Genomic DNA, 21,406 nt, shown 5'->3' on the forward strand with positions numbered 1-21,406 from the left:
CATAGCATCTGTCATACGTATGAGGATCATCGAACGTTTGCACTGAAGATAGACGTATTAATAAGCCTTGTTTTAGACAGCTCTACCGAGGGACCAGACCCAGATGTATACGATAAAGTGTGGTAAAAGTATCATCCATCTTGAAACTATCGTAATTTTAATCATTACAAAGAGAGTATTCATACTTCATACATTTAAGATTTCGTGAATTCAAGCAATGTTATTATAAAATGCGCATACGGTGATTAAACGTAAATATAGAATTAAAAAAAAGATATAATACCTCATCCATCATCTTCGACGCTTCCTGGCAGAAACAGAGCTTAAGATACTCTGGCCAATTTCCTAAAATAATATTATGTCAGGCGAAACCGCTCCAGATACCTTGAAGACAAGATAAATGTTAGTCAACCTCCTGGCTACCAGCTGCCACCTATATTAATTAAAATTGATGAAAAACATTCATCCCGCTGTTGGCTTGCTACTACTACTGCTAGACCCAACAAAAGACACTACCATACCATCACTAGATTCCAGAGAGAAAAAAAACGGGGATCATAGAAGAAAGAGGGGGAAAAATCGGCTACTAAAATTAATTTATTCCACCCCGCCAAGCAGGAAAGCTTAATCGCCAACTGGGCTGCATGAAGAGCTTTTCCGCTTGAGCCGTTTACTGAGAACCCGCGAAAAGATCCGTCCACCATCACCGGCGTTACACCCGTCCACCCGGTTCGACCGACCGACCCGTCGATGATGTGCCGTCTGCCCGGCACCCCTTCGAATATGAAAAAGCACGCGATGAGATGAGTGGAAAATTTTCATTTTCTCATTTGCCTGATGTGGAAACAGAAAAACAACAGCGAGGCTCAACGGCAAGCAGCACTCAGCAGCCTGTGTGTTTGTGTACAGAGTGAGGGAAAAAACCAACAACAAAGTTGCATTTTACATGCACCCGACATTCACCTACCAGCCGGAGACCCCCCACCCAGAACGCCTCGCCTTCCCGGCTGGCTGCGGGTTGGAGTAATCCAGCAAAACAGTGCGAAAGCGCTTGTACGCTCCGAGATAAGTCGGCACAATGGACGCCACCGTGGCGGCGCATTGTTGGCGAAGTAATTTATTCTCGCAGATGCATTTACGTGTACCGGCTCAACGCTTCCAGCGCGATGCCATTGCTCATCGCTTGCGTGTGGTGTGGCAAATGGCGAGGGGTTCCGCGAGGACGCTGTACTGGATGGTGATGTGAAATTGGATTCAAAATCGATGCATTTTCATGGTCTCATGGTGCAGCCATGCTTGCAGCCTGCACGGTGCGATTGAGTCGGATTCACCTCATTGAAAATCAATTATCAACGGTGCAAGAGGAGGAGAAAAGGGAAGATTTGTGCAAAGTTATGCACGTCGACAAGCCGTCAATTGGTACTGGTTGAAGTAGTTTATTAGTTAGTGTTATTGCTGAATGCAATCAAACATTGAGGTACGCTTTATACACAACCACAGTGCACATAAAAACAGATCATGTAGAGTAAATAGTGGAGGAACTTTTAATGGTACAGAACTTTTTGAGCAAATTTAATGTGCCAAGAAGGTAAATTATTACAAATTTTTACATACTGGATATAAAATACATTTAATTTATCTTCTTGGAATCAGTATTTTACTGTGTTGCATTCATAATGATGGTTCTGTGTTCCTAAAGCGGTAATAGTTGAGCAATACTGAAGAAAACTGAATACGATCGACATGCATCTGAGTTTACGTGTAATTGAGTAAGCTCGTTTCACGAGCAAAGTGAATATTTCTCACATATTAATGATTGTTTGCATTTATTAGTCATAACTGACTGATTGACGACACTATTGTATGTAAAAAGAGTATCGTAAAATAAGTTTCATTTGAATGTAAAACTGCCAAATTTACTCAGCTGGCGATTTTTGGGCTTTGCATAAAATGCTAAAATAAATTTATGTGACTGTAACATGACTGTCAACTAGAATGGTTTAAGAAAACTACCACTAAACAAAACAATCTGACCTAAGATTTTTTTAAAGCTTATTTTATGACTGTAGCGAATACTCCAGAAACGTATGGAACAAGGCACAATAGAATAACTACCTGTAAATGAGAAATGAGTACCAAAACAGAAATAGTTTGAATAAAACAACGCAAATTAATGACAAATAATGTGGAAAAAAACGAAAACACTACGTAAATAAGTCAATACTGACTAGAGCGATGATAACACAGGATTATGATTATGAAATCCTGCGCAAAACGGAAATGTGCAATTGACTGTTTACGCAACGGTGGATTTTCAGTTGTTATTAATGTAAAATAAATAAAATCAATTAAGGTAATTTACCAACTGTTGCACAACACGCAATTACTGCACACTGCGTGTAAATTGCTTTATTTCCAAGTATTTATAAATCATTTCTGAAAGTTTATAATGTTTCTCAAATATTGAGCATTTTTGCTGCATATTCTTTTACTTAACTTTTTGTCAAAAACAAGATACATTTTTAACCAATAATTTTAACTTGTAAAAAGTAAAGTAAAAAGTACAGTAAAAGGAAACACTTGTTTTAGTCCACTGTTCAATAATTGGAAGAAATAAAGTGCTTCGATATTATTTTACAGGGTTTTACAAGTCATAATCAAATGTCAACAAAACAACTTCAGTAGCTTAAGATTCAAAGTAGCTGTCAAAAAATGTTGTTGGGCATGCTCTAGTGCTCGTAGCTTTTGTACAGAAAATCCTCATTTTAACAATAAGTGCGAAATATTTGATAAATATAACGCTTAAATGCATAAAAGTATTGCTTTCAATAAAATATTCAACATCCGTGTTTGAATTTGCCAAACGAAGCAAACAGCCTCTGAAGGTTTACCTTGAGCGTTTGAAAAATCATATTGCGCCTGTAAAAAAGCATCGGTGAAATGAAGCAACAACTTTTGATAGCTTAACTGAATCTTGAGCTACAGAATTGGTTTTGTTGACATTTGATTGTGGCTTGTACGAACCCTGTATTTTACAGACCATAGCCTCAAATTTTCACCGTGGCATCATTTTGATAGTGTTTTGTTTATTATTGATGAGCGGTAGCAGGGGTTTGTTTAATACTTATTTTGTGAAATTCCTGCTTGAACCAAGGACTGATGCAAACCTGAACTTAAAAGACTTAAATGAGGTTAGAATTAAAAATCTGTTTTTTTTTTAAATTATGTATCCTTTTCTAACTAAAATAAAATATACATAATATTTTATTTTAAACAATTATGTTGTATACTGCCACTTATAACATGAATAGTGTGGTTTTATCCATTTCAGACATATGGCTGTTCCCTTAAGTGTGCAATAATTGGCAAATTACCCTAGGACATGAAAAATAACAAAACTATTCCAAAGGTTGCTGATTGTGTATACTTACACTGAATTTATAAATTTAGTCATGTTTGAGCACGCATGGCTAACATTTTAAAATCTAGCAGTAATATTCAAAATCTAGTAGTACTATGCAACTACCTTTCTTAAGCTATACAGAAAAGCCGTCCGTCTTATCCGAATAGAAAAAAAAATACAACTACCTTTCAATAGATATAAAAAGATCCGCTTACTGCCAAACACCTCACCGGAGGAATGTTAAATCCTACACTTTTTCCCACCGAGCTTTTAAAGAGGTGCTTTTTGCATTATGGTCCATCATATTGCCTCCTGTGCCACTCGCACTTGACACAAGATTTATTTTGCCATCCACTTGCCCATGCTGGTGAGCTGTTAGCAAGCAAACGGAAAGGTGGGAGGGGATGGAAAACAGAACCAACACCGCTCAAAAGATGAACACAGTTCCTCTTTTGCCCATTGAAAGGCAGGCTAATCTTAGGTCACACTTGGGCCCACAACACGCTAAGCATCGTTCGTGATGTGTGGAGCTGCCCGGTGCCATAATGCTCACCGTCATCGCTCGCTACTGCTTACCACCACCATCTCCATAATAGATGTGTCGTTTTCGCATGTCGCTTCTCTGCGATTGACACATAGTACCCTTCCGGCAAGCGTGCGGCAGGCCGACCGGCCTGGCGTGATTTGGGCGTCTTTGGTGAGCCGGGAAAAGCGTCATCTGCTCGTCGAGAGCATCGTGTAAAGGTGCGGCGGCGTGCCTTCTTCCATCAACCCCCTGTGCTAGCATTTACCTACTCGGGGGAGAGAGGAGTGGGGATGATACACAATGCGCCAAGATGATGATACTTCATCGTTGAATGGATCGTTGCTGCTCTTTCGAAAGGGGAGCGTACAGTTTGCGTCGGTGGGCGAGGATTGCGTTTGGTGCGGGGCATGATGTGTGTGTAATCTAGATTACATGAGATGCGCAACATCATATGCCACACCGAAGAAACCAACCTGCCCAAGTGGTGGCAGCAGTGAACATCGTCTTCCACCGCCATACGGAAAGCCTTACCAAGCTGCCAGCACCAAAAGATGGCACACTTTTCGTCAATAGAACTCTTGCCATGGCGCGAAAGTGGCACATGAATAGGTGAGTGTAATCACGAGTTGGTATTGAAATATGATTCAATTTCTATTCAACGGGGGTACACAAAAGCGATGCAAGATGATTAAAACTTGTCTGTTTACCAACTGACTTCAACGCAAATGCACTTTGTGTGGTGCAAATTCAATGTAAAACACGCTTTTTATGAAAATACATTAAAAACACTCTTATCAATTTGAAAATGAAAAACAAAACATAAACTTTCCATCAATTTACCCGATAACTTCCCCGGCGCGGCAGCATGCACCGCGCGCCGCCCGCGAGTAATTAATTTATTATACTTTTATCTTTATTACTTCCCCGGGCCCATTGATCGCTTAATCAATATCAATTAAAAACCACAGTTCCGAAGCGAAACGAAAACTAGGGACCGGCCCAAAAACCGGAGCGGAACAGTGGAAAGATAATGAAGCATACGCCGGCCTTCGGGGAGGGGGCGCCACCACTCATAATTAATTTCGCTATAGCGAGTGTAGCGGAAAAAAGCTGGAGCTGGTGCAAAATTGGTCCCAAACGGTTGGGCTGATTGGTGCGAAAGAAAGAAAGAAAAAAAAGCCAACGAACACCAAATCGATTTTCCCGAAAAACAGCCGTACCAGCTCGGCCTGATGATCAAGCAAAACAAATTGACTACTTTCTACACGCACCCCGGGACTGGGTTGAACAAGAACAACGCACACAAAAGGCTGCTGGCCCGTACAATGCGGGCCCACTTTGGCCGTCGATCAGGTCCCAAATCCGGTCCCATCGACGCCGGCCACTTCATCACCTAATCCGCGTTACGCTCTGTGCCAGGGGTAGATTTGAAAGAAAAAGGTGACACTAAGCTTCACTCTCTATCTCTCTCTCTTCGTCCTCTTCGTTTCGTCCACTGCACTGCCGAGCGCGCGGGCGCTCGCCCGCAATCCCATAATTTTCACCCAATTTCACACCACCCTCTAATGACAATATTCAAATTTGCTTTGATGTAACGCACCCGCCAAAAGTGGTGGCCACCCCGGTTGGAATCTTTTCCGGTGGCCAGTGGCAAACGAAGGCAACCCGGGCCAGTAAAAGCAACAAACCCCCCTCCTCTCCCTCTTAAAATGACGAAACTAAATGGTTTGAAACAAAGACAAAAGGCGAGAAGGCTTAACGGGCGGCGGAAACAAACAAAAGCCAGCGGCAACGGGATCCTTATCCAACCGTATCGAAGCAGCTAAAGGCAAAGAGTGGATGTTTTTGTTGTTTCCTTTTTTTTCTCCCTCAATCAGTTTTTCATGCCACTAGTCTCTGCTGCTACTGCTCCTGCTGTCGCTAGTTAAAGGAAGCTTTCGCGTGCTTTTCCGTGCTTGATGGAGGCGCCTAGTGCCCTGTATCCGGATCCGCTTGAAGCCTTTGGCAAAAAGGCTCTTTGCTGCCTTAAAGCAGAGCGGAGGCCCGATACACCAAGCGGATGTCTGTGGACATGTATGTGTGGGTGTTTGTACTACCGTTCACTGCCCATTTCCCGGCCCAAAAAAAAAGTGTACGACGACATCGCTGGCCAAAATACACGCCGTGTTGAAAGCGAGAGTTGGAAAATGAATATCGGCATCTCCCATGCGATACGGTCGTTTAAAATAATAAGTATGGAATGAAATAAAATTTACATTTCGTTTCGGGCTAGAGGCCCGTACGCCGGGCCCAACAGCTCGCGGTCGACTCGCGCACGAAAACTGTCGTTCGTTCGCGATCGCGTAACGCTGCTGCCGGGTGGGTGGATAGCACGCTTCTTGCTCACATATATTTTCACAACCCTCACTATCTTCTCCTTTCGACTGGTAGCATTAGTGTGCATTAGCATATCAGAGAGCATAGCATACGGCGCTGTTGCGGATTAAAAATCTGCCTTTATGAATGCAAACACTACCGCACGCGCGCGCTACATGTGTTGAAGTGGCACGAGAGCGGAATTTCCAGCGCTTCTGGCCGGGGCTTCTCTTTGATTCTCGGCAAACACATTACACGGTGTAGAATCGGTTGTGGAATCGGTTTTAAGCTTTGGGCTGGAACATACGATGCAGGAATTGTTGCGTTGGCATGCTTGAACACGATTTAAAGTAACATTTTCACTTCTAAAACAGCAATATGTTTCTGAACAGTTGTTATCATTCGCTTGTTATTTTATTTCACACAAGACACTAAATAAAGTGTCCATTCTTTTTGGTGAGCATTTAAAACCGCTCTTTTCTCCCGAAACAAAAAAAGAAGCATGCAACAAAACCTCATTAATTCGTCACAAATTACCAAAGAATTTGCTTTTACTGTGCTATGCCCCTTGCCGAACGGCCGGCAGTCCGCATGGTAGCACTGTGGGCTCTGCAGGCTCTGCCATCACTTAGGCACCACACTACACATTCACCTCGTTGTCATACTCCTTCGTCCACTTCGGGCTCGGTGATAAATTGCCCGTACGTGAGGGCTGTCACGCTTAGCTGTTGTATTACCAGTCATTTCGAGAGCTGGGGCACGAAGCGAACGCATCCATATCCCGTGTGTCCCTTTATTGACACCGCAACAGCAGTGGCACGAACGGAGAAAACGGCACACTCACCCAAACCAATGGCCGCCCCGGTTGAAGGTTGTTACGGTGTGCGATGAAATGGGCAATGGGGTGAAATTTCACTTGCCGAAGTGGTCAAAAACGCATTTACGCTCCAGCGCACGGAGAGACAGAACCTGGGACGCAACGAACCCGCTACTACTACCACCACTACCAGTTTGTCGGCACGAGGTGGCAAGATAAATATTCATGAGCGTACAAATTGCGCTGTTCCCGCTGAACCGGTACCGACGGTCGGTTCATAAACTGTGTGTTGGCTGACCGATCGAATGCCATACACAACATTTGGGCTGCATAAACACATACCTGTCTGAAGGTGAGCCCGCTTTGTTTGGCCTTCCTTTCTTCGGTGCTTCACTTGGTTAATCCTTAGTGCTGCTGCGTATGTTCACACTGCTTAAAGCTGCCTAGTAGTATCTCGCATGAAGCTTCATTAACACTATGCGCTTGTCACACTTTACGCCACACACTCATAGAAACACAGTGTATCACTGCAAGCAACCGGTTTCAAGCCAAATAAGAAGCGCAGCGCTAGTTGATAACAGCTTCCTTCGGGTTTCGCACATAGACACCAATTATCCATAGATGAATATTAACTACCACACACACACACAAAAGCGCGCTCATACACGCACACACGAGGATGGAAATAGACACTAGAGCGTTGACGTTCGCGACACGGACACACAGCAAAGGGTTAAGTTAGTTGAATAGACAGTATAAGCAATGCACCTACACACATACGCACACGCACACGCACACACACTGGGAATAACACACTACACGCGCACAATGCACTTCTACGTTGGATTATCTTACTATACCGGCAACGCGGTCAATTCTGCTGGGGGGTGGAAAAATAACGAACAAAAATTAGCTTTTCAAGCAGTTTTGTTAACTGCTTCACGTTCCTTTCAGTGTAACGGTGCATACACTTAAAAAAAACAAGTAACACCAAGTACACTAATAACAAGTAACACTAAGCAACGCAGTAACGGACGCAAAACTCGTGTCGCGTTCATGTAAATCGGTCAACTTGCTTCTCTATTATCTTCCCAACCAACGGGCTTCCCCTCGTAGATACGTACGCTGAGGGTTGCCGTGGAAGGGCGTAAAATTTGCATTACTGTGCACAGGTTGTGTGTATTGTCCTTCCCTTCTGTTGTTTGAAAGAAAATTGCACCGCTTGCTACGTTGCTTTCAATGCATTGTCACTGTATCCTGTGCCGTATTGTGCCACCTAGCACAATCTGTGTAGCTAGGAGAGAAGCAGCTCTACCCGCACCCACCACAGCCGGGTTTTGGGAGCTTTGTGCCACATGGACTGTGTTCTGTGGCCACTCGTTGCGACCTACAATGCTTTCACTTCCATCCACTTTCTTGCGGCAATTCTTCGAGCCCGCTCAAGCAAAAACTCACCCTCCATCCGCCCTGCCCCTGGTTATCATCATCATCCTTTTATCCTGGGCCCCCAAAACGAGCACACGCCGCCAACTACAATGCAACCTACGCCCGGAACAAGCGCGTCAACAAGCGGCACACAAGTGGAGCAGGCTCTTTTGTCTTCATCCCCGCCTCTCCCCACACACACACATATCCGTGGCATTTTTTTGTCTTGCATTGCATTGGCGCTTCCGGTGCTTTCGTTTCGCATTTACCACATCGTTCTCTTTTCGGTCGCTTTGAACGCTTTCTTCACTATTGTCGTTGGGTGATTTGGCAGGCACACATACACACATACACACCCACAAAACAGTTGCCAGAAATTAAGCCACTCACTTAGATCGTACAGCCACAAATGACAGCCACTGTCACTGACAGGAGGTAATTGTTTCAGCTGCGGGGTGGAAGATCCTGCAGTGGAGGACGCAACTGTAATTGAGCTTACTGTTGAACCAGTGTAATCTTAACTTCTGGAAGATCTATATTTCGTTTAGGGGTATCTTCTCTTGGCATATGTTTCAGAGTAATACACATACATACTCACGCACTCACACACTCATACACACACACACACACACACACACACACACACACACACACACACACACACACACACACACACACACACACACACACACATAAATCCCAACATCTGATTAAGACCACACCAATTACTTCCGGGAATGTAACATCAGTGGGAGACCATTTCAGCAGAGTTCAGAAGATATTTCTCCGCCTTAAACTATCGCACACACATACACCCTGTACATACATCCACACACGAAAACTGGAACCCCTGTGACGGGCACCTCTCCAAAAGCTTGCACGGTTGCCTCAAGTCTGATCAACAGAGTGTCTCTTGGTCCTGGTTTCGGCAAAACCTCGAAGTTGACGAAGTGACAAAATCCCGCACGGAGAGACTGACACAACTGACTCACCACACCAGCCAACTGGTACTGGTCGAACCGACACCGACATCGACTGCTGCGACTATCGCCATGGCAACCGACAGCGATTACCGATTGCCACACATATACGCACGGCATACGCACACCGAGACAGTGATCGTTCACGCTCCTCTTCCGCTTTGAAGCGATGCCTTGCAAGATTTGCATTCTCAAAGCAAAAAAAAAGCCACTCCAATCACTCTGTTGTGCGTTTCGCAACGGAACTGTGTGTATGGGCAGTTTGACTCTCGCTCTCTCTTCGTTTGTGTGTGTGTGTGTGTGTGTGTGTGTGTGTGGATCATTCTGCATCGGGTTTCCGGTTTTCCCGAACTTCACAAGCTCTCTCTCTCTCCACATTCTGTGTGCCGTATGTGTCCGTGGCTTCTCTCGGGTGGTTCTCTCGTGTGCTTACGCTGCTTCTACCAGCGTGTGCGTGTCTGCGTTCGGACTGCTGTCATCCCGACAACATCCGGCATCGCTTATCTCTCCGTCTCCTGAAATTCTTATCACTTCAGGTTCGAAAAGTGGGAGTAATCGGTACTCGGCCCAAAATCGAGATACCTGCTTCGGGAGCGAACCGGAACATATGGTGTGCTCACGCCAATAAGGCAAGGGCAGCCACACCGATCAGCAGTCTCCCATATATCCGTTCGCACAATGGGGTCCGTGCTTGTACGAGAGCATTGAATATGCACGCACTCGTCCGTACAGGTGGGGCGTCGGTCCAAAACACAAATCCACCTTCCGTGCCGAAAAAGTCACGCATACTCTCTTAAAACTATGCACGAAATGCTATTTGGAACTTGCGTTCGCGTTGGACAAAACAAATAGATTCACAAACCCCGCTTCTGAAGCTGGTTGGAAGAGTCTTTTCGGAGCACAACCTCTAAACGAAGCTTTCGAGGTCGTCTCTGTCCGAAACTGTGACATAATGTGGCAGCGCGTCGGAAACCTCCACGCAGGCAGGCTTGGCAGACGACGGTGCTGCAACACGTAGTTCCGTCCATTTCCGGAGGTGTGTGCGCGACCTTTTCCAAACCCACACAGACACACAGAGCGCAAGGACGCAGGGAAAAACAAGGAACACACACCGGACCCCTCCCGAGACCGACGGGACGGGAGGTTTTCTTTTTATTTATTTCCGTCCCAGTCTCAGGCCCAGTCGGTGAAGGCGGTTCGTAATTCGTTGCGACGCGAAATTGATTGGCTTGGCACAGGTTGCTTTCGAGCACTCCGAAAACAATAAAAGGACACTCACACACACAACAACCAAACAGTGGGTGCCGTTGTTGATAGCAAGGATCCTCGGCCTTGTGTGCCTACGACGAAACAATCACACCCCGTGGTGGTGGGTGTCTCGCTCTTGCTCACTGTTTTGTCGTCCCGTTCCGACACTTCCGTTCCGTAGTAACGTCTATTTCGCACACTTTTCGGCGCACACACACACACACCCTTGGATCGTAATCGAATGAGCAGAGTAGGCGACTACTTCTTCGGCAGTCCTGTCGTCATCTGTCTTCTTATCGGGACAGCTTGTATTGGGAAGCTTTTGCTAGGTGGGCGAACCTTATCAGGCGTCATTTTTGTGTGCTGCTGCTAGTAAAGGATTGTCGAAGGCTTAAACAGAGAGCCATAGAGAGGGAGTTAGAGAGAGCGAGCACAAAGAGACGGAGAGAGAGAGAGAGAGAGAGAGCCTCGAATACAGTGCGAAACAACGAACGGAAAACTTTTAAGTTAATTAACAACGGGAAAAAAGAATTGATTTATTCGCAGCGTAGCACACAGTCACGCAACCGGGGAGCATCCACCGAGGCAGCCGGAGTCATTTTGGACACTATTTTAGTTCAGTATATGGGTGGGTGGGTGGTGGTGGGGAATGCTTACAGGGTGCTCTTATCCTCTTTTGCACCACTTCATAGTCAAATTTCGGGTTTCGGGTTCCGGTTTCGTACGAGTTCTTCCGAGTTGTTACAGCTCAGCTGTGTTTCCATGATGTTGTCTTGCTGATTTCTTTCCACCAGAAAACTTTGAGTAACTTTTGGGCGTGCGTGTATCCATTTTGTCCTTCTGCTAGCTTTTGTTACTTCACTGCTGCACAAGGCACACACATTCTCCCATCGTGGATTTACTGTTTTGGACATAAGCCATTAGGCCAAAACCGCGTTTAGGAAAACAGACCGACAATCACACGCACTGACACAATGATGGTAGGATCAACCCATAAAAAATTGAACTTAACCAAACCAACTCCTACCGTAATTTGTGTCTACACACGCACATACGCGCGGGATGTTGAGATGAGGGATAAAAAGTGGGAAGGGACCAGAATGGTTGATGACGCTGCTAGTGTTGGGGTTGGGTTGCAGAGGACAAAACAGAGATGACAGAGATTGACCGATAGGCGAATGGGTGGCCTTGCGAAACGCGGTACGCGGCACATACGACCGGTGGGAAAACTGACTGAAGACTGAAGGTGGAAGCTTTTCCGACCAGCAGCAACCGCTTGGCCGACGATTGTAGCAGCCGCCTGCAACGGCACCATACTACTACACCCTTCGCTCGCTCTCTCTCTCTCTCTCTCTCTCTCTCTCTCTCTCTCTCTCACTCTCTCTCTCTCACTCTCTCTCTCTCTCTCTTCGTACGCGCGCGGGTGGTGTTACTCCCTTCGCGCTCTCATGCTCGCACAATCGTGGGAGTATTGCGTGTCCTTCGGAGCCGCATAACACAGGCAGGCGCTTTCGGTGTGTGCTCTCTTTTGATGCGCTCTCGCTGACAGCCAGCTAGGGCACGAGTGGAGTGACAACGAGAAACAAGCGACTGCCTTGTAACCGGTGTGAGGGTGTGTTTGTGTGAGGATCCATACGGCAGCCAGTCTTAGGGCGAGCTTCGCGAAATCTTTTGTTGTATTTCGGGAGAGCGGCAAACAACCGTTTCTTGCGCACGGCCATCCACTAGGAAAGTTGTTGTCCAGCGTATTGTCTTGGTGGCTAGAGCTCGGAACCGAGTTTGGGAATTTAGTACGTTTGCCAACTTTTAGTACATTCACGTTTGAATGGTGTTATATTGATCACTAATGCACTAAGAAGGAGTCTTCATTGATTAACAGTTCTTATGTGTCCTTCATTGGATGATGTTTACGGATTGTGAATATATTAATGGTTTTTTAATGTATTTAAGTAATGACATGTACTTTTCTTTTTTTACAAAATGGCTTCCATCTCATGTGGCATTCAGCGTCGTCTGTTGCATTTTGGTTAAAGCTAGTAGTAATTTTTTATGTGAATAGGATTAGTCTGATTATGAAATTAGTCAATATTGCGCAATTAAAAAAGCTCAAGTAGGAAAGTTAATAATGCAAATGATAGAACATGTTTGTATTTATCATTATTAACATAATTCAAGCATTTGGAAATTAAATTAACACTTTCGATACCAAGTTTTAAAAAATGTATGTGTTTTAGTGCGTAAGAAGATATCTTGTAAGTTGAAAACATGTTCTAAAATAGTCTCTATTATTCAGATTCTCTCCAAAATTCTGACTCGCAGCAATTAAGAACCCAACACAAAACTGTTCTACTGTTATATTGTTACCTTCCAATGCCACGCTTCCAAAGAAATATAGACATACTAACTTGAGTTGGGGTAAGACTCCCCCCCTCCACCAACAGGGCACTCGGTTGTCATTGAAGAAACCGAACAGACGACATGCTCACCGTAATGCGCGCGAACCGTTGCGCAAGGTACAGGTTCTGCTCTCGCTTGCGATGCGTGTCAAAAACACGGGATACCATCCCTTACCGGCCCTTACCCAACACAGGTCCGGGGCAATGGGTCAGGTTTGTGTTTTGTCTCTCTTTCTGCACCTGAAAGGTTGTCCATGTGGGTGAGTTAGTATTGGTGAGCTTTCAGGGCTTTCAGCACGCCGTTTTAGGAGGATTGTTAATGCACCCGGGCTGCTTGAATAGATTGGAGCAGTAGAAAAAGCATAACACGAAACTTTTTTTTTGCAAAAATGATGCAAAAAATTTTTTCGTTTCAAATTATTTAACTTTTTCATATTATTGCAAAAGAATAATTTTAGTTTGAATGGAGCATGGAGCATGTTATGTCTTAATATGTTGTTGGACTCAATTTGACATTTTTGTGCTATTCACCTAAGGTAATTGCTACCAATACCATGAGGATAAATAAAGAATAAATCTTAACTCACATCTCACTAACGTAAAAAAGCTGATGTTAATAAGGGTCAAAGTATAAATCAACAGGTTGACGAACCTGAAGCTATACTGCGCCTAAATGTATACAACGAGGTAATCGGTGGAGGCAGTGTTGCGTGCCAATTTTCATTCTCTAGCTTTTTCCTATTCTCGCATGCTACACAGCTTTCTCCGTGAGCTTCTTACGGAGCATACTCTAAATTAATGTAAAAAAAGTGACCTATAATTATCTGCGAACACCAATGGTTGAGAATAAGTATCAGAAAACTAAGGTTAAGTACTGCTAGAAACATGTGTTACTAAAATAAATATAGCAAAAAAATTGTTATTTCTTTTTTTATGACATAGTTGAAATTCAACTAATAATAAAAATGATTTGTAACAAATTGTAAAATTCATTTAATTAAAAGCTTCTTATAAGCTAATCCTCTAGTTGAAAGTTTATATCACATCCAAGCTCGTTTTAGCACTACCGCAATTATTTCTTTAAATATAAGTATAGGCAACGCTTAAAAAAATAAAACTTGAAACTAGCATTAATTTACGCCTAAAAAATAGGCAAATGTGCATGAAATATTTCCTTTTCTTTGCATTCCATCTTTACTTTACATTGAGTTTCAAGGTAGCAGTAAAAGCAATTAGATAGAGATTAGAGATACCTCTTAAACGTGGATTCGAAGATACTTTGAATAGTTTTTAACAACAAAACAGTTCTTTTAGCAAATTGTACTTATTTGACACATCAATTGTGAAATGCAAAAAATAAAATCATTCTGATCGAATTTAAACATAAAATAACAAAAATAAAAAAAAAATCTTCAATCAGAGTGAAATCAAATAATTAATATAGTGGCTAAAACGTAATACCTAAAGCAAACACAGAAATTGGCTATATTTTGGCTGAAAACTACAATATTTGATTAACGCGTAAATTCGAGATAAGCAAATAGCATTATAACGTATCCCGGGACAACATGTAATAGTTTTTTTTTTACATCGAAAAGACAGCTAAACACTTGTGCAATGGTGACATTTGCACAATAGATCGCTCGAAAAGTTTAAGATATTAAAATTTTAATAACGCGTGCTACCAGCAGGATGATTTTCTCCTGATTAAAATACAATTTTCATCTATCTTTGCTTCATTTTGATGTGTTTTAATATTAAAAAGTTTTTGAAATTACTCCAAGATCTTGATGAAAGTAGTAATCAGTTTTATTGTTAAAAAATATCAACTTCTTTCTAAAGCATGCGAGACGTTCACCCTTCCAGTAGGAATCTCGTACAGATTGACAAGCCTCGTCTATTTGCACAAGTTGAGCGAAGTCTTCGCAACGTGGAGTGGAGTTGTGTGAAAAGAGTAAATATACACAGAGCTACCGATCCACGAAGATACGAACACTACGCAGATACGTAATGCAAGATGTCTTTTATTGAATACTTTTACAGTACAATATCTACAGCACGTATCAACACTTGAAAATCGAACAATCGATTTGTAGCGAATATATTCAACAAAAAGCTTATGGTTTATTGTTAATGAACTCGGTGATCAAATTCGCCGCCAATCCTAACCAGTAGCGCCCCGTCTCGGTAGCTTGCAATGCGGCAATCTTGACTGGATCGTACGGACTCGGCTTTTCACTTGCAAATGCACTCATCTCCATCGGTTCATTAGCGGTTGCACTTTCTTCGTCGACCGGCTTTGGAGCAGCCTGACAGATGCTCAGTACTGCCACAAGCAAGAATAGTAAGGCGAGCACGAACTTCATTTTTGGGCTTATTGTAAATGTCTTCCTATCTTCACGTCAGCAATCGAACAAACGGCCACATCATGCGTACGGATTGCTTATATAGCTTCTGTTTTGTGGCTGTGTTGTTTTTGATAAACATTGAACGTTTGCAGCTGTTTTGGGGAACGAGTTCCTCATCCGTATTCGTCATCTAGAATGTCTAGCAAGTTTTTACACTTCTCAGTGTTTTTTTTTTTGTGTGAACTGTGTGAATTTGTGAATGTTCTAAAAATAACGATTCGACCCTTGCAGGGAGCCACTGGAGGATTAAAAAGAAAAAATTGATATGGTTTTTATCCACAGGCTTGCTATAGAACCGTTATGATTTGTTCTAGACCAATGTTCTTCCCGGAAGTTTTTTTACTATCATAGTAATACGAATGGCAAGATGGCGTGGAGGCGTCCGCCATTAAGGCCGGGATAACGGACTGGCAGACGAAGGCGCGAGACCGTGAGCGGTTTCGGACTCTCCTGAGGCAGGCCAAGACCGCAAAGCGGTTGTAGTGCCGGATAAGTAAGTAAGTAAGTAATACGATACTGTCGAACGTTTAATCACGTTTAATGTCGAACGTGATCTAAATTGAGATTATCGCATTATTTAGCGCTTTAAAAACTTTGATTTGACACGTCTATAATTCTATAATTATCACTAATTGTTTTTTGTACAAATATCAGTTCGTAAAAGATAGAACATTTCTCTTAGATTTCAGTTATTTTTTAGTAAATGATGAGTGTTTAATATGTCCTTGGTTAAAATTAGATTTAGTAAAAGAAGGTTCATTATTACGAGCGAACGGTGGCTGAGTTGAAACGTGTTGCGTCAAAAATGAAAATAAAAGAAGAATTCACGCCTTCAAGATAATTTAAAACAATAAATTATTTTATATATCTTTACCATAATGTAAAACAATTATTTTCCTACTGAAGAGAGGGCATACTACATGATGAAACAAGGAATTCTGTTTGATACGATAAGAATATTTAATTAGCTTTAACATATGGCATACCAAAAGTGTACAAAACATTAGATATTATAAAAAACTTGTTTAAAAAAACATATTAATGCCAAAACGGTTGATATATGTTCTTATTCTAACTGGAAATGATCAATTTTTTCATTTGTTTTTGTTATCACAGTTTAGTGCAAGAAGTTCAGAAAGTAAGCAACCAATATGAGAACCACGAAGTTACCATAAAGTAAAGGCATACAGTTCTATTTTAGTGGCATATTTGTTCTCATTGATTATTTTTTTCATGTTCCATTTTTTGTTAAAATTGTCCATTCTACTTTTATAAGTATTTTTATTGATTACTTTTTTACTGCTTACATTTTTTTCTTGTTTCATTCGTTTGTTAAATTTGTTGTTTCATTCCATTTCTCACACACTTTAACGCTACGATCACTTTATAGCTACAACCACTTATTCAAAGAACATATAATGGTTCATCAATTCCAAAACTATTTTTTCTTTCAATTACTTAAACACTTAATTACATGAAAACAGTTGTTTTTTTTTTTGTTAGGAAAATTCACACTTTATTGTGACGCAGTCCCTGTTTCCACCTCATTTCACCAATCGACCACAAACTGTTCGACTGATAGAGGGGAAGGGAAACCAGGGCGGATAGGAAAATATAGGAAAGGAGTTGTATTCAGTCTTGAATGATTCATCAGCCAGCTTGCAAAGCGTTTTCCTCCTTACGCACTGCTGCTGCTGCTGCAACGACCCTCACGGACCGCTTACATCGCCTCCGAGCTGCTGTCGATCGCTTCTCCGACGTTGTCGGCGCTCTTGCCCTTGCCGTGATGCTTCTTGTGGTGCTTCTTGTGGTGCTTGGCGCGGTACTCACCATGCTCGGCACCGTGGTAGGCGGGAGCGGCCGGGGCGTAGTGCGGTGCCGGCGCATGGTGGTAGGCCGGGGCAGGGGCCGGAGCATGGTGTCCATAGCCGGCGTGATGAGCCGGGGCAGCCTTGCACGGCACCGGGTGATGGTGGGGATCGCAGCTCACCAGAAGATTGTGGCCGCACTTGACCACCGGTGCGACGGCCGAGTAGGTGTGGACGACGGCCGGTCCCGGCACGACTCCTCCATGGTGGGTGTGTCCACCGCCGTGCTTGGCGGGAGCCGCAATGGCCACCCCAATCACGGCCAGCAGAGTGATCGCAATGAAGCTGTTCATCCTGTTCGTCGGTGGTTGATCATGCGCGTGATGGGACACTACTGTACTGAAGATGGGAAGGCTTGCCAGCTGACTGATGCTCTTACCACAGACTCAGGGGTCATTTTATATCACTCTGACATTGGGCAAACGCTAAAGGAAGCGAAATGCTAAGATAGCGGCCAACGAAAGTGTAACAAACAAAACGTGGGGGATGTTTTTTTTTCTCTCTCGCTTTGTGCAACGCCTCACTCCGAAAGTTGTCCCAAACAAGTGGCTTTCCGACAGGTTGGTTGCCCGAAATTCATGTTTATGCTTTCATTGCGGCGAAGAGGAAGCAACCCCTTGGTTGGTGGTGCTCGGGTTTGTGGCAGAATGAAAATAAAACACACTCACCGTGGCTTCGTGTTCGTGTTTGCTGAATAGACGGTAGCGAAAAGCAAAGCATTTCGCTTACGCATTTTGGCGAGCTATTTCTCCAAGTCGAAGGTCTGGCAGAACATTCGGCTAGCACTGATATGAGCACATCATGATCAAAAAGGTTTATTAATGGAAGATTTCAAGGGATCGGACTACTTATCAACTATTATTGGAGGTTTAGCATAAAGCAAAAGTTTTCTCCCAATTCTTGTTACAATTCCGATGAGTGTTTCGTTACTTTACAGAACCTAGTGAAAATTGGCTTTTTATGTTTTGTTAAAAAAAAGACACATTTAACAGCATTCCAAAAAATGTACAAAAAAATCTCGGAGCAGTAAGATCAAACTTAGACTATTTTAATTTAATAATGTTAAATTAGTTTCTCCACATTATTTTTTTTCCTATTCCTTAGGATAGAGACTTTGAGCAGGTTGGTCTCTTTCGTCTCTTTTAATAATTGAAATAATTGTAACATTTAGAGGTGATAATGTTGAATGATTTAATTAAACTATAGAGGAGAGCTTTATCAGAGCAATATACAAATAATTATATATTAAAAGCCATTATTTAGCAGATATATTTATCCAATCTTGTATTTTAACTTTTATATCAGCATTTTACTTTGTGGTTCCTCAAATTTGCTATCAATTTCTACAACAGTAGACCTATTTTTAAACTATCATTAAGAAATTTAAATTAAATTACTGCAGAAACACATAGTTTCTCCACAAAAATGGCAATTAGAAAGCGAGTGGATGAATATATGATGTTTAATTTTGTAACAGGGGTGTCCACGATTGGTTTCTATAATTTTTTGGGCTCGTCTCACGATTTATTGGTATAAGCCCATTGGACGTCCATATAATGGAACCAACAAATTCTAAGAAACGCTAAAACAATTCTGGAAACACACAAACAAATGGGAAGCCACCAAAGATTTTCGAAAAGAAAAAAACTAAAAAAACCTGAGAAAACCCTGTGAAAGCTTCATTATACATGTTTTTTTAAAGTCTCATGATTTTTAAATATGAATTTAGGCAGCGGACATTAGTGGGGTTACGTAGACTGATGGGAATTTAGCAATAATACTCTTATCAAGCTATAAATTACTCAAAAAAGCTATAACAAATATTTCCAAAATTAAACCCCTGCTGAAAACTGCATTTTTATCGTTCGATAAAAATGTATCAAAATGATGCTGCCTACAGTAATTTTAAAGTTCAGTAATTTTCTTCCATGCCATGTCATTTATCTATTTAATTATGTTAATTAATCTTTTTATGCTCTAAAATATCCATTCTATTACAACAACATTTTCTACTATCGCATATCTGGTCGTTGTCCAAATGAAGAATGTTGTTTGTTTTGCGTTTTGAAAATAGTTTGAAAAGGCGACCGAGATTCCATTTGATATCAGCGTCAATTTCATTCACAAATGTCTTTCGATTGTTCTATGTGAAATAAAAAAAAAACACATGATTAAATAAAGTAATGTATTTTGAGCAAATGCAACGCAAGCGTTATTTTTTTTAAAAGAAAATATCTATTTCAATGCTTCCAATGGTTCAATGGTTCCAAGATCATCCGTCGATCAGCTACAATAAATACTTATTCAATCAAAGCCTCTTTCTAAGACTTTATTTAACGATTTGAAAATAAATATTAAGCAATTTAGTTAAAACCAGCACAATAAAACCTGTACGGCAACATTCCATACACTCAACAACCAACGCTAACGCCAGGCATTTGGGTCATGCACCGCACCAAACAACCTCAGCCAAACCTTTTGCTGACGTGAACAAATTCAAACTCCACACGCGTCGATCATACTTGCGCAACAACAAAAAAAGAAGAAACGCACACGAATGAAACTACCATTGAGCTAAAGTTTTGTTTCCACCGAGCCACCTACCCAAAGGCGGAGACCTGGTGGGGACGGGTTTATTTTCTACTTCAAATGTACCAAACACCCCCTCGACATCCGCTTCACCGGGCCGTGGAGCCCTCGGCAACGTCCGTTGAACTTTCCGCGTTCGAGCCCCAGAACTCGTCGTTTTCTTCCTGCGGGACGGCTGGCGCGGGTGTCAGCGCAGGACCCACCGGCGTCTTGGGAGATGTCGTCTCACCCTCCACTCCTGCTGCTGCTGCTGCTGCTGCGGCTGGTGCTGTCCCATTGACACTCGGTTGGGTTGAGCTGACCGGTGGCATCCCGGCGGTCGGTGGATCGGACGGTTTGGCAAAGGCGGAGATGATCGGCACCTTGGGCGATTCGCTCAGCGGTTCCTGGACGGGTGCGGCAAACCCGGGAATGTCTTCCGGTGTGGCGGCTTTGTACGATGGGCCATACCCGTGGGCATCTTCGGACGGTTTGGCATGGTGAGTTAGGTATTCGGAATGCTCTTTCTGCTGGTGCATCGGTGCTCCGTGGGAAGCTGCCGGTGAGGGATAGTAGTGGGACGATGGTGGCGGTGCCGGTCCATACCCACCATACGGTGCTGCGTGAGGCATTCCATAATGATGAGCTGACGGGGCAGGCTGGTACACTGGTGCCGGTGGGTAGTATGGAACACCGCCCGCAGCATGACCATCGTAAGGGGAACTCGCGGAGCACGGGACCCGCGTCACGGTGGGCGTACAACCGATCAGTAAATTCTGCGCACAGCTTGCCTTCGGTGCAACGGCTTTATACGTCAGCGAGGTTGTCTTGCCGTACGACGGTCCAGCTGGACCTTCCCCTCCGTACTTGGCCGCTCGGCTTGTCTTTTTGCGCTCGTACAACTTCCCAACGGGCGCTCCCTTCATGGTGTAATCACTGCGGGAAGATTTGCCGTACGAATCGTACGACTTGCGGCTGCGTGCCTTGTGCACATCGTAGTGTGACTTTCGCCCGGCACCGTAACGCTCCCAGTCACTGTCCTCACTGTCCTGCCGGAAGTCATTGGCGTACCGGTAGACCGCTGGGGTGTAACGGCTGGCTCGCAGCGAACGCTGCTGCTTCACCGTGTAGTACTCCTCGCTCGGTTCCTCGTAGCTGCGGGAAGATCGCTGCTCCTCCACACTCGGGTACTCCAAGTCCGGTCGACCGTACCACTCTTCACCGCACTGCCCTAACGCCCCCCGGGCCGCCACCACCGACAGTAGACACAGCAAACCGATCTTGATAGCCATAACGTACCGCACTCACTGTTCACTGGCCAATGTCTGAAGGTCTTTCTTATATAAAGAGGTTGACGGGAGACACACACACACACCTGAGGCACCAGCCGGCATCCGGGCAGACTCCTTCGG

At 43.5% G+C, this 21,406-nt stretch overlaps 2 protein-coding genes across 9 annotated transcripts in view; both read right to left on the bottom strand.

Moving 5' to 3' along the window:
• The window catches only part of LOC121597877, a 186,990-nt gene extending 175,008 nt beyond the window's left edge, over positions 1-11,982 (bottom strand). For 2 of the 8 annotated variants that reach the window (XM_041924138.1, XM_041924130.1), the window contains exons 1-2: positions 11,782-11,982; positions 7,444-7,978 (exon numbers count right to left, since the gene is read on the bottom strand). The gene's annotated coding sequence lies outside the window, so the exon portion shown is untranslated. Of the gene's footprint in view, positions 1-7,443; positions 7,982-8,916; positions 8,992-9,339; positions 9,515-11,781 lie in introns of those variants that run through there. The other 6 variants (XM_041924137.1, XM_041924133.1, XM_041924131.1 and 3 more) reach the window with 6 other exon arrangements.
• A 5,206-nt stretch (positions 11,983-17,188) lies between these two features.
• On the bottom strand, positions 17,189-17,719 carry LOC121595534 (vitelline membrane protein 15a-1-like). The gene has a single exon (XM_041919575.1). It carries the CDS (start codon positions 17,717-17,719, stop codon positions 17,279-17,281), a length of 441 nt encoding a protein of 146 aa, XP_041775509.1. The 3' UTR covers positions 17,189-17,278.
• Between the last annotated feature and the right edge of the window lie 3,687 nt (positions 17,720-21,406).

Source organism: Anopheles merus, chromosome 3R, assembly GCF_017562075.2.
Source record: "Anopheles merus strain MAF chromosome 3R, AmerM5.1, whole genome shotgun sequence".
Classification (NCBI taxonomy): domain Eukaryota; kingdom Metazoa; phylum Arthropoda; class Insecta; order Diptera; family Culicidae; genus Anopheles; species Anopheles merus.